The sequence below is a fragment of the Lissotriton helveticus genome, chromosome 2_1 (genome assembly GCF_964261635.1).
Source record: "Lissotriton helveticus chromosome 2_1, aLisHel1.1, whole genome shotgun sequence".
Taxonomy (NCBI): domain Eukaryota; kingdom Metazoa; phylum Chordata; class Amphibia; order Caudata; family Salamandridae; genus Lissotriton; species Lissotriton helveticus.
The window spans coordinates 23,929,218-23,943,262 of NC_136059.1; the positions used below are offsets into that span (position 1 = coordinate 23,929,218).

The 14,045-nt window shown below is 51.5% G+C and overlaps 1 protein-coding gene across 3 annotated transcripts in view; it reads right to left on the reverse strand.

The window, feature by feature from the left end:
* TLN1 (talin 1) overlaps nucleotides 1-14,045 on the reverse strand; it is a 750,278-nt gene that overhangs the window by 209,976 nt on the left and 526,257 nt on the right. For all 3 annotated transcript variants that reach the window (XM_078674421.1, XM_078674420.1, XM_078674419.1), the window contains 2 exons: nucleotides 10,670-10,798; nucleotides 9,804-9,906 (listed from right to left, as the gene is read on the reverse strand). In XM_078674421.1, coding sequence (XP_078530547.1) covers nucleotides 9,804-9,906; nucleotides 10,670-10,798 — 232 coding nt within the window. The remainder of the gene's footprint in view (nucleotides 1-9,803; nucleotides 9,907-10,669; nucleotides 10,799-14,045) is intronic.

Below are 14,045 nucleotides of genomic sequence, written 5' to 3' on the forward strand. Positions count from 1 at the left end.
GTGATGACTCCAAATCATTGCCCAACAAACAATCCACTGGGAGGTCTGAACTAACCACAACTTTCTTTTGGCCACTTAACCCTCCCCAGGAGAAAGCAACAATCGCCATACTATGACGGGTAGTGACGTTGCTGGCATTGGTCACCAGGAAATCTGTACCTGGCATGATCTGTCCAGGGTCCACAAAGTTAGGTGTCACCATGGTGACACTGGCACAAGTGTCCCTATAGGCCTGAGCCATTTTGCCATTTATCAAAGGTGTCTGCCTGTATTTGCCCAAAGTATTGGGACTTACTTCAGGGGACATATCTATATCCCCTGTACAGACAAGGACAGCCTGAGTGAGTGTGCCAACTAGGTTGTCAGACCCCTCAGTCCCCAAGGTTAACCCAACTAATGCCTTGGGAGGTACACTACCACTACTGACTGTACTAGGGGGTGCAGTTGCCTTAGGGGCTGTAGTGGTAGGAGTTTGCCCTCCTCTTTTGGTGCACTCACTAAACCAGTGAGACTTACTTTTGCAGTACTGGCACCACCTTTTTGACTGGCCTTCTGGAGTCTTCTTTTTCTGCTGTGAAGCCTGACCCCACCCTCTTTGGTTTGTTGGGGACCTGGTGAAGACTTCTGGTCATTTTGTTCACTCTTGGCATTACCCTTCTGGTCTGCTTTCTTCTGACCACCCTGGTTCTGGTTCTGGTTCTGCTTGATCCTTGTCCTGACCCATTTGTCTGCCTTCTTTCCCAATTCTTGGGGAGAGGTCAGATCTGAATCAACAAGGTGCTGGTGCAACAACTGGTTCTGACAATTATTTAAAATCTGTTCTCTCATCATGAGATTGTACAACCCTGTGTAATCAGTAACCTTGCTACCCAGCAACCAGCCCTCCAAAGCCTTAGTGGCACAATCCACAAAGTCAGACCAGTCCTGAGACTGAGTTTTCTGGGTGTCTCTGAACAGCAACCTGTACTGCTCAGTGGTTAAACCAAACCCATCAACCAGTGTATTTTTCAGGACCTGGTAATTGTTAGCATCCTCCACTCTTGTAGTGAGGAGCTTATCTCTACCTTTACCATCAAAGGAGAGCCACAGTATAGCTGCCCACTGACTCTGGGGAATGCACTGCACAGTGCAGGCCCTCTCCAAAGCAGCCATCCATTTCTGGATGTCATCCCCTTGTTTAAAGGGGGGCACTATTTTTGTCAGGTGTTTAGTATCTAAACCCTTCTCTCTATCTCTTGGGAGATTGCTGCCACCAGTGGGAGCTAGCCCACTCATCTGCTGCTCTCTAGCCAAGGCAAGCTTCTCTTTGGCCAGGGCAAGTTCTTCCCTTTCAATCCTCAGATCAGCCTGTCTCATTCTTGCTTCATGCTCCATTCTCTGAGGGGAAGTCAATCTCCTTTGGGGAGAGTTCCTTCTCCTCTGAGAAGAGGCATTAGAGTGCAGAGATCTATTGGAGTCCCTAGAAAGAGATCTATCTCTTCTAACTCCAAGGTTAGGCCTACTTAGGGTCAGTACTGGGGGTCCCCCAGATCCTAGCCCAAGCAAGTCTATGTTGGTCCTAGTTAGCCTTCTGACTACCTCAAGACCTTTGTCTACCTCATCCCCAGAGAGCTCCCCGAGTTCCTCCTCCTCAACTGCATCTGCAGTGTTGTGGAGGTCTGGATCCCCAGAGGTACCCTCTAAGGCTGGCATATTCCCATCTAGCTGAGAAATCTTTCTCGCATCATAGGTCTCTAAGAGACCTATCAGAAAGGGAATGGTGGGGTTAGACCCCTGTTTCAGTTTCCTGGAGGTACACACTTGTCTCATCTCCTGGAAACTGAGAGCTGCATATCTTGAAGTGACCTGTGGAGGGTCAACTGCCACAAGGGGAGTCTCAGTAGACTCTCCCTGGGTAGACCTGCTTTTCTAGTGAGGTGTAAGTGGTGCACTTACCTACACTATATGTTTACCTACTGATCCCTTGCTAGAGTTGTAGTTTAGGGTGTGCTAGGCCCTAGGAGCTACAACAGCTGGTTCAGTAGAACTCAGAGTATTCTAAGCTAAGTTATATGTACCTCAGTACTTATGTGATCTTTCACAAGATATTCTTAGGATATGCGTGGTAAAACAACAGCAAGCTCAAATCCCAACCGCTGCTCACCAATGTGAGAAGTTGGCCTGATATGCAGTGCTCACTATTCTAGTGATCACTATGTATCAGTCCAAACAACCCTTATTGATGATTGGTTGTAAGTCAACCTTATAGACCAGCTATCCTAGTAGAATGGATACGAGCAGTCTAAGGCTAAGACTCTAGAGGGCGTGTTAAGCCAGCTGTTTTACCATCACATTACCCCTTGAACACCAAGTGAAAGGACACCACACAAGTTGTTATGAAAATAAATGTATATTTATTTCTAACAAGACTACCCTGAACTCTTTATGAGTCAGGGAGCTAAGCACAATACAAAACTCTTAAGAAAATACTTTAAGTCGCACAATTTACACAAATGCCCTAGAGGCACGAAAAACCATATACACAGTAAGTGGAATGCGAACGTGTTAGCAGGTAAGTAATACTTTTCTAGACTCAGGAATCGCTAGGCCTACAATTCTAAACACTGGGATTAGATGCAGGAGGCCTGTGGACGTCGTGTGCAGAGTGGGAACTCTCACGCGTAAAGCGGGACAAAGTCTATGGAGGCTAGCAGTTGCAAAGTTACTGTTCTCGGGCGAACCCGACTAGGTGGATCAAAAACGGGAGTGGATCCGAACACTTAGGGTGTTGGACTATGCTGGAGCACCGGAGTACTCAGGTTACCTAGCCCAGGGGCTGCGGCTGCATAGGGTTGAAGTTGCGTCGGAAACCCTCGTTGAAGATCCAGGAGCCTGAAGAAAGAGTTGCTGGCAGGCGGCCAGTGAAGAAAGTTCGGAGTGATCCAAGCCTGGATCAGGGAAGAAGAAAACCTGAAAGCAGAGGGGACCAAGTTCTGAATCACTAGCCAGTGATTAGATGGGCACCAGAGTGGCACCGGGCGAAGTCACCTCGACCAGGTGAGTGGGCGCTGCTGGGCTCTGCAGTCTCTCGGACCAGGAGGCGTTGTCGGCAACCAGGATGGAGGTGCGAGCTGTCCCACGAAGGTTCTTGCTGTCGACGTCGCTGGACCCAGGATTGGGCAACAAGTCTTGGCAAATGCAAGGCCCACGCGGTGGACCTAAAATGGCGTCTTGAGTGGACCAGGAGGGTCCAGGGTGCTCCTCTTTTGGAGGGGAGCACGGGCTAGTCTGGAGCAACCAGACCAGCAGTGTTAGTTGTCGTGGAGCGTCGTGAGAGGGCCACTAGCCAACGGGCAAGCGACCTGGACAACGCGGTGAACAGCAAAAAGCAGAAGGGCCCCACGCCGATCTCGTGGATGCAGGGGGGCTGGACTTCGGTGCTGGAGCTGCTCAGGGTCGGGGCTTCTCTTACCCCAAAGCACTCGGTCGAGGGTCACTCGGGAGTCGTGCTGGACAAGCGTCGTGCAGTTCTGAAGATGGCCGGTCCCTCGAGGTCTCGTCACACCCACGGTTCACAGCTGGGCTGATGATGTAGGTTGAGGTCAGAGGTGCCAGGGAAGCCGGTTCTCGTCGTGCTGGAGCAGTCTTGATCCGAAGGAGAGACTGGCAACAAACCGCGATACTTGGTTGGTGCCTGCTGCTGCAGGGTGACTACTCCTTAGTCACAAGGGAGAATCTTGGGAAGAAGTCTTGAGTTCCTTTCGTGGAAAGTAGTTTCAGGATTCAAAGATGATCTGATTTGGAAGGGGGCCAGTTCCTACCTTTATCCTGCAAAAAGGGGCTGGCACGCGACTAAGTCCTGCCCTATGGGTGGGACTAGGAGGGGGGTGGTTACACCCCTCTCCTTTGGCGGGCTTTTCCCCAGCTCAGGGTCTGGAGTGTCCCTGGAACTGGTTCAAGCCGGCCTATGCACAGTGAGCACCGGGGTGCCACTTGCAGTCACCTTCCTCTAAAGCCCTGCCTACCTAGAATACACAAAATCCTGTCTGGGACGGTGCTGGCACCGCCCCTGGCAGGAAACCCTTTGTCCTTGCCTCCTGCTCTGGGAGGACTCCCAGCAGCAGGAGGGCAGACTTGTGTCTCGGTGGCAGCATCCATTTTGTGGAGCTAAGGCTCTGTCGAACTTTAACCGGGGTTATAGGTTACATACATGTCGTGTCCCTCTAGAAGGGTGGAATGCTAACCCCGTCGCCAGAATTGGCGAGGGGTTAGTATTCCAATTCGTATGACACCTTACTCGACATGTTTTGATAAAGCGATACCAGAGTTGGCATATAACCGCGAGGATTATAATGCACTTAAGAGTATATGGTATGCGATATCATGGAAACGGCTAAGGGATGGATCCCGAAAGCCGCAGACAGGCTCAGCTCATGCCAGAGCACCATCTCACACGATTCCAAGCACTCTGCCTTCAAGATTGTCAAGGCCTGCCATAGGAGTGACTGATAGGAGATCTGTGTGTCCATTTTAGGGTTAGATATAGGTATACTATATCTAAAGCAAAGGGTGAGTACACCACTCTGCCCCAGCTGTCAAGCAGCCAGTTGTGTCTGTTTGGTTAGTCAGCCCAGGGGTGGCACAATACATGCTTCAGCCCCTGGGAGACTTCTGGGTGCACCTCAGCCCTGGGTACAGGGACTTGGAAAGGGCCCAGTGCCAATTCAGTACCTGGGTACAATTTGGAGTAGAGAGAACAGCTAGGCTGTGGGTCTGATTAGCAGGCCCACAGCCAGGGAAAGTCGTAAACCAGTGAAGCAAAAAGCAAAAATCTGGGTGATCATAGGATTGCAGATCCTACTCTCCTACAGACTCGGACTTTGGATCGCTGGCGGACCTCCCTGGGACCGGAGAGCCACTCGGACTCGGGCAATAGGCGTCAGGTGCGGCTGAGGTTCCAGACGTCACGTTTCTTTTTTCCTCAGCAGGCTCAGAGTCTCTCTTTGGGACTTTCTTTCGAGCAGAGCTGCTGTTCACAGGAGATCCGGTCTTTGTTGAAGGCAGTCACTCATTCCAGGGGTTCTGGAGGTCGCTGGCTGTAGGACAAGGGGACTTTTGGTGCAGGATCTCTGGAAACTGCAGACGGGCTGGTAGGGCTGGGGCCAAGTCAATTCTTCTCTGCAGTTTCCCCTGCCAGGCATCTTCTTTCATCTTTCTACTTAGGTTGCGGGAATCTGTCTTCTTGGTTCAGGGCTGCCCCCTAAATACTGTATTTAGGGGGCGTTTTAAGGGTCTCGAGGTCAGTAGCCAATGGGCTACTGATCGTAGGGTGACTACACCCTTGCTGTGCTCACCCCACGTGGGGCAGTAGGTACAATCCCTAAACCTGATTGTAGAGTGCCAGCCATCTGTTGCAGTTACACTTTTCGCCCTAAGTAGGATGGGTATGCCCAGACGTGGGCCCCTTGCTCACTGTGACACTGGATTCAAGCTAGCCTGGCTGATGAATGATGACATACCCTGAAACCCGTCCCAGGATGCTTGTTTCCGGTCCAGGGAGGGCCTGGCTTGGCAGTTCGGTCTGGACTGTTCCCATGAGGCACATGGTCAAGGCTGATTTGCATATGGCTGGGTCCAAACTGGGGTGGCGTAGTGGGCAAAAGAACGATAGATTTAACCCGGATCGCTTGACTGGGGGAGAATGATTGACTCATTCAGCATTCTGTCCATCATTTGTTGCAGTTAGCCATCAGCAAGATGGTGGGGACTGAAGAGTGGGCGTCACCTCGCCTCTCCCACGTGAGGGGGGTGATTGGCAGAGGTGGGCACACCTTCTGGGCTAGCAAATGTTTCCTGCCCGTCTTCCTGCCAAAAAGGAGGGGAGATAGGAAGGGGGCCTGCTCACGATAGCAGGAGAGGCTGGGGTCGTCAAACAAAGGTGGCAAGGCCTTTGAAGCTCCCCTGCCACAGATGGCTCTTCCTGGCCTGGGGGAGGTGGGCCCACCTCTGCCCAGGAAAGGCTTTGTTTTTGGGCTCAGTAAGCAAAGGCTCCTTTCCCAGGGGTCCAGAAACATGTCTCGTGATGGCAGGCTGGTGTGTACCAGTCAGGGAACCCTCCAAAAGGCTGGTCATTTTTCAGGGGACATCTCTAAGATGACCTCTGAGTGTATTTTTAATTAAATCCCACTCGGGCATCAGTGTAGGTTTAATGTGCTGAGAAGTTTGATGCCAAACTTCTCAGTTTAGCCATTTTGGTGTTGTGGAGTTCGTAATGACAAACTCCCAGCACCATATAGTCTTAATGGCAGCACTGGGCACTGGACCTGGGCACTGTAGGGGTGCACGGCTCATGCACCAGTACCCTCACTACTGGTATAGGAGAGGTGTGCCCACCTTTGGCAACCCCACCCCTCAGGAGGAGGAGGAGAGGTGAAACAACTCTGTGCCCATCTTGAAGATAGGGGACCCAGCCAACCAGAGAGAGGCTTATAGACCCATCCCACTGGTCATCCAATTGTTGATGGCCATACCTGGTGAGGAGGGCATTGGAGTTTGTAATGCGCCAAAGCTGCCTCTTTCTCCATCCCCCCCCCCCTCCCCCATGGTCATTCTTTTGTCTTCTCTCTCTGGAGGTGGGCCAGTGGAGGAGTGAGTGGAGCTCCTTCTTGTTGTGGTGACAATGAATGAGTCTGGAACTGTATTTCCCTGAATGTATGAAGAGCCCTTTGTCGAAAGTTTGTATTTTTTCTCCACCCTTGGGGTTACCCCTTTTGCTGAGGTAGGCTCCTTGAAAGCCTCCTTGCCCTGGTCCAGAATGCTTGGTAGCATTGGGAGGTATTGTGTCTCCTTTGTGGATGGTGTTAAAGTATCTAGGAGGAAGCAGGAGTCTCCTCGCTCCTCCTCTAAGGGGACCCTGAAGATATCTTCTGCTCTCTTGATGAGGCTGTTGTAGAAGTCAATGTTGTCTAGTGGCGATGCCTTCGAGGGATAGCCACAGATCTCTTCTTCTGGGCTTTCTGTGTTAAGGTTGTTCCATTTTTTCTCGAAAGCCCCAAGGCTTCCTCCTCTTCTGGAGTGTCAAGCTCCTTTTTGACATCCTGCGTGAGGTTTAGGGGTTGTCGGAGCTTCAAGGGTATCTTCCTCCTCTTTGGCATTTTCGGCGGCGTGTTTCACAGGAATTCTGAATTCCTTCAGAGACTCGAACTCCTTTTATCGTTGGAGTGCAGCTATTTCCGCTTCCAGGCATCTCTGCTTTTTCTGCACCTCGAGGACCCTTTCGGCGTCTGAGCCCAAGGAGATCCTCTTCTTGGGTGTGGTGGATTGTGCCTCCGAGGTGTGGTTTTTTCCTTCGCCACCTCTCATTCGGCACCTGCCTTCGTCGATCTTCCCTCGTCGGAATCCATCTTTTGGTCGTGGCTGACACTCGGTTGCTTTTTCTTTTAAACCTGGCCTGCATTTTGAGCCTTCTATTCGGGGCCTTTGGTTTCTGATAGGTGAAGGTTTTTTTTACCTTGTCCGTCCTTCTCTGCGTCCTTCATCACCTTCTTAGAGGTATGCATCTTCTCCGCATTCCCTTCAAGGATTTCAACGTCTGACCCCGTATGTCGGTTCTGCAGCCACTCCATGGGCATACTAGTCGCTTGAGAGGCCCAAGTCCCTCAGCGATGGTTGTTTACGGCTTTGGAGCATGTCTGCTTTCGACGTGCCTTAAGCGTCTTCAACACAAACATCATGCAGGCCTCGCAGTCTTTATCCTTGTGATCCCTTGGCAGGCAGAGGTTACAAATGCCATGCCGATTGTGTTGTGCAAGCTTGTGGTGGCAATTTAGGCACATTTTGAAAGGGTATTTTTTATGGCCCCTCCCTTGGCCTCTTTCAATCTATCTGTGGTGTTGCTTTGTTGGGGTCTCCCGATGATTAAAGATGTCCGGAGGTCTCTCTCCTTCTCCGGTGTCTTCTCAGTCGATTGTTTTCTCACTCAAATTCCTTGATTCTTTCAAGCATTTTGTCCAAAACTTTGGGGTTTTTCCCTTTGCTTCCAGACCCAACGGCGGAAAACAGAATTTGAAGATGGCCACCACGCACAGAAACTTCCGGGCGTCACACAAGGGATGGATTTAGCACCAAATGGTGGCCGACGATGCCCCAAACGAGAAAAAAAAAAACCAGACCATTCTGGATCCAACCACTAGAAGGCAGAAAAATGCACAGCATGTGAATCCTGAAAAGGATTCATGCCGCAAAACTTTATGCTGCTCAGCATTAACTAGAGCATGGAAGCGGTTCTCATCCAAGCTGGGTTTCCACTCGTTCAACACTGCTTTCTCGGAAGAGATCTAAATGGAGTGAGCAGAAGGTACCACTGAGCACTTTGCATTCATCTTTTTATAATCCTACTAAAGAGTCGAAGCAAAGAAGCTACCCAAGGGATGTCAATGTATTGGATCTTTAAACAATGACTAAAACTGGGCTCTAAGGCAGAGGGAACAATATCATTGCTCAACATTAAAAAGTTACTAAGATTTCAGGTTGCAAGAGAGGCCACTCAACACCAACAGCACTAAAGCATGCATCAAGAGCCATAAAAGACAGACTGGCAGTAGTGAAACTCAAACCCAATATATTATAAAGTCCCAGACATATTCTGCTTCATCATCTTGGACGAGATGCTGTGAAGCGTATAGGAGTAGGCAGTTATAGTTACACGACAGTGCACTTCCACCAAAATCAAGAACTAAACCCAACGGGTTTCGGAAGCCCACGTTTCTGCACATTCACATTGGGACATGCCAGCACATTCTGCTGCTATCCCTGCAGTTTAGCACAGGATACGGAGGAGGAGGTGAACACACGGCATGTGGCCGGGAAGGTGTACTGGTGAAGTGGTACATTTCATCCAAACGGTAGTTTTAAACGTAGTTTTGTTGCATGCAGATTGGGGGTTTTGTCCGCAGAGTTTGACAACACGGGAGGCCACTGCCACTTTTGGAAGTTCAACACCTGCCAAGACGCTAAGGATATCTAAGGTTGTACATACGTGGTAAAGCCTTGCGGGACGAAATGGGCAGCATGACATGGCATTTGGAGGGATGGACTCGAGGAAATGAGGTTTCAAGGGATTGTCTGAGTGACCCGGGAGATAATGGAAAGGAGAGCCTGGAACATAAGGATGGATTCGGATTGTGAAGGGTGTCACACACACCAGGTGAAGAGTATCCAAGGGCAGGCTCCAAGGGACTGCAGCTCAATCACGAGGCACCTGGGACCAGTAATGCGGGGGCCCACAACAGGCGTACAGCATTCTACTTTAACGACTTACATCAACGGCGCAATATCAGCTGCAATGCTACTCTCCCTGTAAGCACACATGGAGTTAAGAACAGTATTCATGTGCCTCTCTATAAATGTTTAACTTGATGCTAAGTTGGTAGTCGATACTATGTCAACATATGTACGTATTCTTGGCCCCAACATTTTGACATATATGACACATACAACCTAGGCACGCTTACTTCTGCCATCACTGTATGCTGTGCAACCACATGTGTACATGACATTAAAAACACAAACTGTCGTCACAATCCAAGGGCCTGAAACCAGCGTGGATGAGGTCTTCTGAACTAGCTCTTGTGGCAATGCTCACCTGTGGCTGTGATTTCGTTCTACTTACGTTGGTAGCATTGCTTGTCAAGAAGCCTTGCCGACTGTGTAACAGTGCATCTGAGTCTACAGGTGACCTGCCTATCAGAACTCTACATCCCAGCAGTCTATCAGCACACCCTCCCACTCAGCCCTGGGGAGTGCCACTCCTATCACCATCGTACCAGTGTAGTTTTCGTTGCCTTGCGCCACTTCTCCCAGCAGCTGCGCGATGGCCGAGCTCACTGCTTTGGTGCTGTTTCCAAGGTCCTGAGCACATCTCTCCACCTGGTGCACAGACGAAAGAAGCACAGTGTGACACGCGAGAAGGACGAGGCATGATCTGCTCACTTGCAATGGCTAAAACAGAGGGTAGCAGCATTAACCTGCATAAGTACTGTCTCTCTTCGCACTCTGCTGTGCACACTTATCCACTGTGCAATGCCAGATCTCTGCTGTGCATCCAACTGTCATCCACACATTGTGTATACATTGGCTATTACCTCCTACTTATATTTTGGGTTTAAAGCACTACCCCTCTTGGTTATCATGGCCTTACAAGAAAGAGCAGTAACACAGGTGGAAGACGCATATGGCGAAACAATCTGATTTATATCTCGCTTGCAATACCAGGAGCAACAGATTCATTCAATTAAACAATTTCAAAGCTCAGTATAGAATGCTAAGAAGCATCAGAAGAAGCTCTGAAATGAAATAATTAAAAGCTTAACATTTAGCATCACTAATGCCTACTTGAGACAAACAAGAGGATACTGGGTTCTGAAGCTCCCAGATCCATGTTTAGTGCACTATGCATCGAAGAAGCACATCGTCTCCCAAGAATACAGAATGCACAATATGGCCGGTCCCGCCTCCCTGCCGTGGTGATCGATTAGCTTTCAAACACCGAGTGCATCATGAACAGTAAACATAGAATCACTAGTTCTCCAGAATCCACAATCATTTGAGTGTGACCCAGCTTGGCGGCGGCTAACCGTCATCAGCCCAGAGTTGGGGAAGTACTTATAGTCTCGTGAGTCCAGGTACTTACGGTCTCTCCGGGCAGGGGGTTGAGTTTGCCCTCTCTAGCCGCAGCCTTGGCTTCCTGGAGGTCCTGCTCTAAGCTTCGAATCAGGTTCAAAGCGTAGTCAATCTCCAAAGGACCGCACGCCTCTTGAGCCTGCAAGACAGAGAGAGCCATTATGAGGATCCCCTGACACCACTTCCAGGGCATTGAACACGGAGCCCTAAAAAGCATACAGCTGCCGGCCTCTCCCAAATGTACTTAGCAGCAAACCCAAACCTGACAGCAGCAATGCAGCTCCTAACGAAAACGCCCCAGAACCAAACCAAAGACCATTCTACTCCCTCAAACGCCTATCCTTTGCTGCTGTCAGTGATGGCAGAAGTTATCCATTGGTTTTGAATGTATCCACCCCCATACAGTTTCCATCCTTTTCTGAGAATTAACTAGATCTCGTTCGCGGTCTTGTGCCGGCCATAAAAAGACTGACTTCACTGCATTCCAGGTAACATGGACAAGATCAATGCGAGGCCCATTCAATGTTCAGCAGCGCTAACCCCGATAGCACACACAGTTCATGCCCCCCACAAAGGGAGCCGGCACTCCTGTAACACCAGTTCACAACCAGGGAGTCCAGTCCCCACCAACTGGCGATGCCATTGTGCCGCTGACATACAGAGGGAAAGGAAGAAACATCTGGTTCTCAGCTATTTGCAAGAAGCACGGTTCAGGCTTCTACAATAAACCAAAAAGCACGCATTACACCCAATCCAAGTCTACGTCACTCATCCTCGATCCCCACCCGGCCTCCACCACTGAGCTCTGCATGGACCTCACTCCTTGAAGCATGTGCAGTTTACATACAGGAGCTAGCTTCGGAACATACGCCCTTCTCTAGCATTATCCTGGAAGTAGCCTCTTCCCGGCCCAGCCTCCCTGCAGTGGCCACGCCTAGCTGCCGTTATACTCTTCCGTGCCCAGCCTCCCTGCAGTGGCCACGCCGAGCCGCATCCATACTCTTCCCTGCCCAGCCTCCCTGCAGTGGCCGCACCTAGCCGCCTCCATACTTTTCCCTGCCCGCCTCCCTGCAGTAGTAATAATAATAAAACCACTTATAAAGCGCTTGGTTACACTAAAAACAGTGTGTCCCCGCGCGAAGAAATGCTACAGCTCCCTGAAGAGGCCGAGTGCCGGGGAAAGTCTGCGTCCCAGGCTACCGAATCAGTTATTCCCTTGGAAAGAGATAGGTTTTGAGTTTTAATCTGAATATTGTTTCTGAAGGCTCCATGCGCAGGTCAAGGGGGCGATTGTTCCAGTGCTTGCTCGCAAGAAAGCGGAAGGAGCTGCCTCCCATCCTGCTCCTGCGTACCCGAGGGATTTGAAACAGCATTGCTCCAGCAGATCTAAGGTCCCGGGTAGGGCGATGTATGGTCAGAAGGTTGCGCAGGTACCTTGGCCCTTTACCCTGGGCAATGCGATGAGCGAAGCAGAGAGCTTTAAACTTGATGCGCTCCTCAATGGGGAGCCAGTGAAGTTTTTGTAGTGCTGTTTTGCCGGATGCCCTGCGCGGGAGATTAAGTACCATGCGGGCGGCAGCATTTTGGACGCACTGTAATTGGTGTAAGCCTTTCCTGCTCAGTCCTAAAAGGAGGGCGTTGCCGTAGTCCAGATGAGGAGTCACTAGGGCATCGACAAGAGTCTTCCTAGCACTAATGGGAAGCAGATCAAAAACTTTACGGAGTGTTTTTAGTATTCCAAAACATTTACCCGTAATTTTGCTGATTTGTTGTTTGAAGGAGAGTTCCGCATCCAACCATATTCCTAGATTCTTAATAGAAAGCGCTGGGCGGGGAACTACTCCAAGTTCTCCAGGTCACCAGGCCTGCGACCAGGCTGAGGAGGACTTGCCAACCATCAATAGCTCAGTTTTATCGCTATTGAGGCGGAGGCAATTGTTATTCATCCAATCAGCTACTGATCGCATACAATTGGAAAAATTGATGGCATCCTCAGCCTGATTGTTGGAGAGGTTGATTATTAGTTGGGTATCGTCAGCATATGTGACGATATCCACACCAAAAGTTTCCACCAGTTGGGCTAGGGGTTCCATATATAGATTAAATAACGTAGGGCTTAGACTTGAGCCCTGTGGAACCCCGTGTCTCAGTTTGCGAAGACGATTTATGAGGAGGGCAGTGCACTTGAAAACTCCTGTTTTCAAGAAAGGATCCTAACCACTCCACGCCGAGCCCCCTCCATACTTTTCCCTGCCCGCCTCCCTGCACTGGCCGCACCTAGCCGCCTCCATACTCTTCCCGGCCCAGCCTCCCTGCACTGGCCGCACCTAGCCGCCTCCATACTCTTCCCGGCCCAGCCTCCTTGCACTGGCCGCACCTAGCCGCCTCCATACTCTTCCCGGCCCAGCCTCCCTGCAGTGGCCAGGCCGAGCCGCATCCATACTCTTCCCTGCCCAGCCTCCCTGCAGTGGCCACGCCTAGCTGTCGCCATACTCTTCCCTGCCCAGCCTCCCTGCAGTGGCCACGCCTAGCCACCTCCATACTCTTCCCTGCCCAGCCTCCCTGCAGTGGCCACGCCTAGCCACCTCCATACTCTTCCCTGCCCAGCCTCCCTGCAGTGGCCACGCCTAGCCACCTCCATACTCTTCCCTGCCCAGCCTCCCTGCAGTGGCCACGCCGAGCCACCTCCATACTCTTCCCTGCCCAGCCTCCCTGCAGTGGCCACGCCTAGCTGTCGCCATACTCTTCCCTGCCCAGCCTCCCTGCAGTGGCCACGCCGAGCCGCATCCATACTCTTCCCTGCCCAGCCTCCTTGCAGTGGCCACGCCTAGCTGCCGCCATACTCTCCCCTGCCCAGCCTCCCTGCAGTGGCCACGCCGAGCCGCATCCATACTCTTCCCTGCCCAGCCTCCTTGCAGTGGCCACGCCTAGCTGCCGCCATACTCTCCCCTGCCCAGCCTCCTTGCAGTGGCCACGCCTAGCTGCCGCCATACTCTCCCCTGCCCAGCCTCCCTGCAGTGGCCACGCCTAGCTGTCGCCATACTCTTCCGTGCCCAGCCTCCCTGCAGTGGCCACAACTGGCCGCCTCCATACTCTTCCCTGCCCAGCCTCCCTGCAGTGGCCACGCCTAGCTGTCGCCATACTCTTCCCTGCCCAGCCTCCCTGCAGTGGCCACGCCGAGCCGCATCCATACTCTTCCCGGCCCAGCCTCCTTGCAGTGGCCACGCCTAGCTGCCGCCATACTCTTCCGTGCCCAGCCTCCCTGCAGTGGCCACGCCGAGCCGCATCCATACTCTTCCCTGCCCAGCCTCCCAGCAGTGGCCACGCCTAGCCACCTCCATACTCTTCCCTGCCCAGCCTCCCTGCAGTGGCCACGCCTAGCTGCC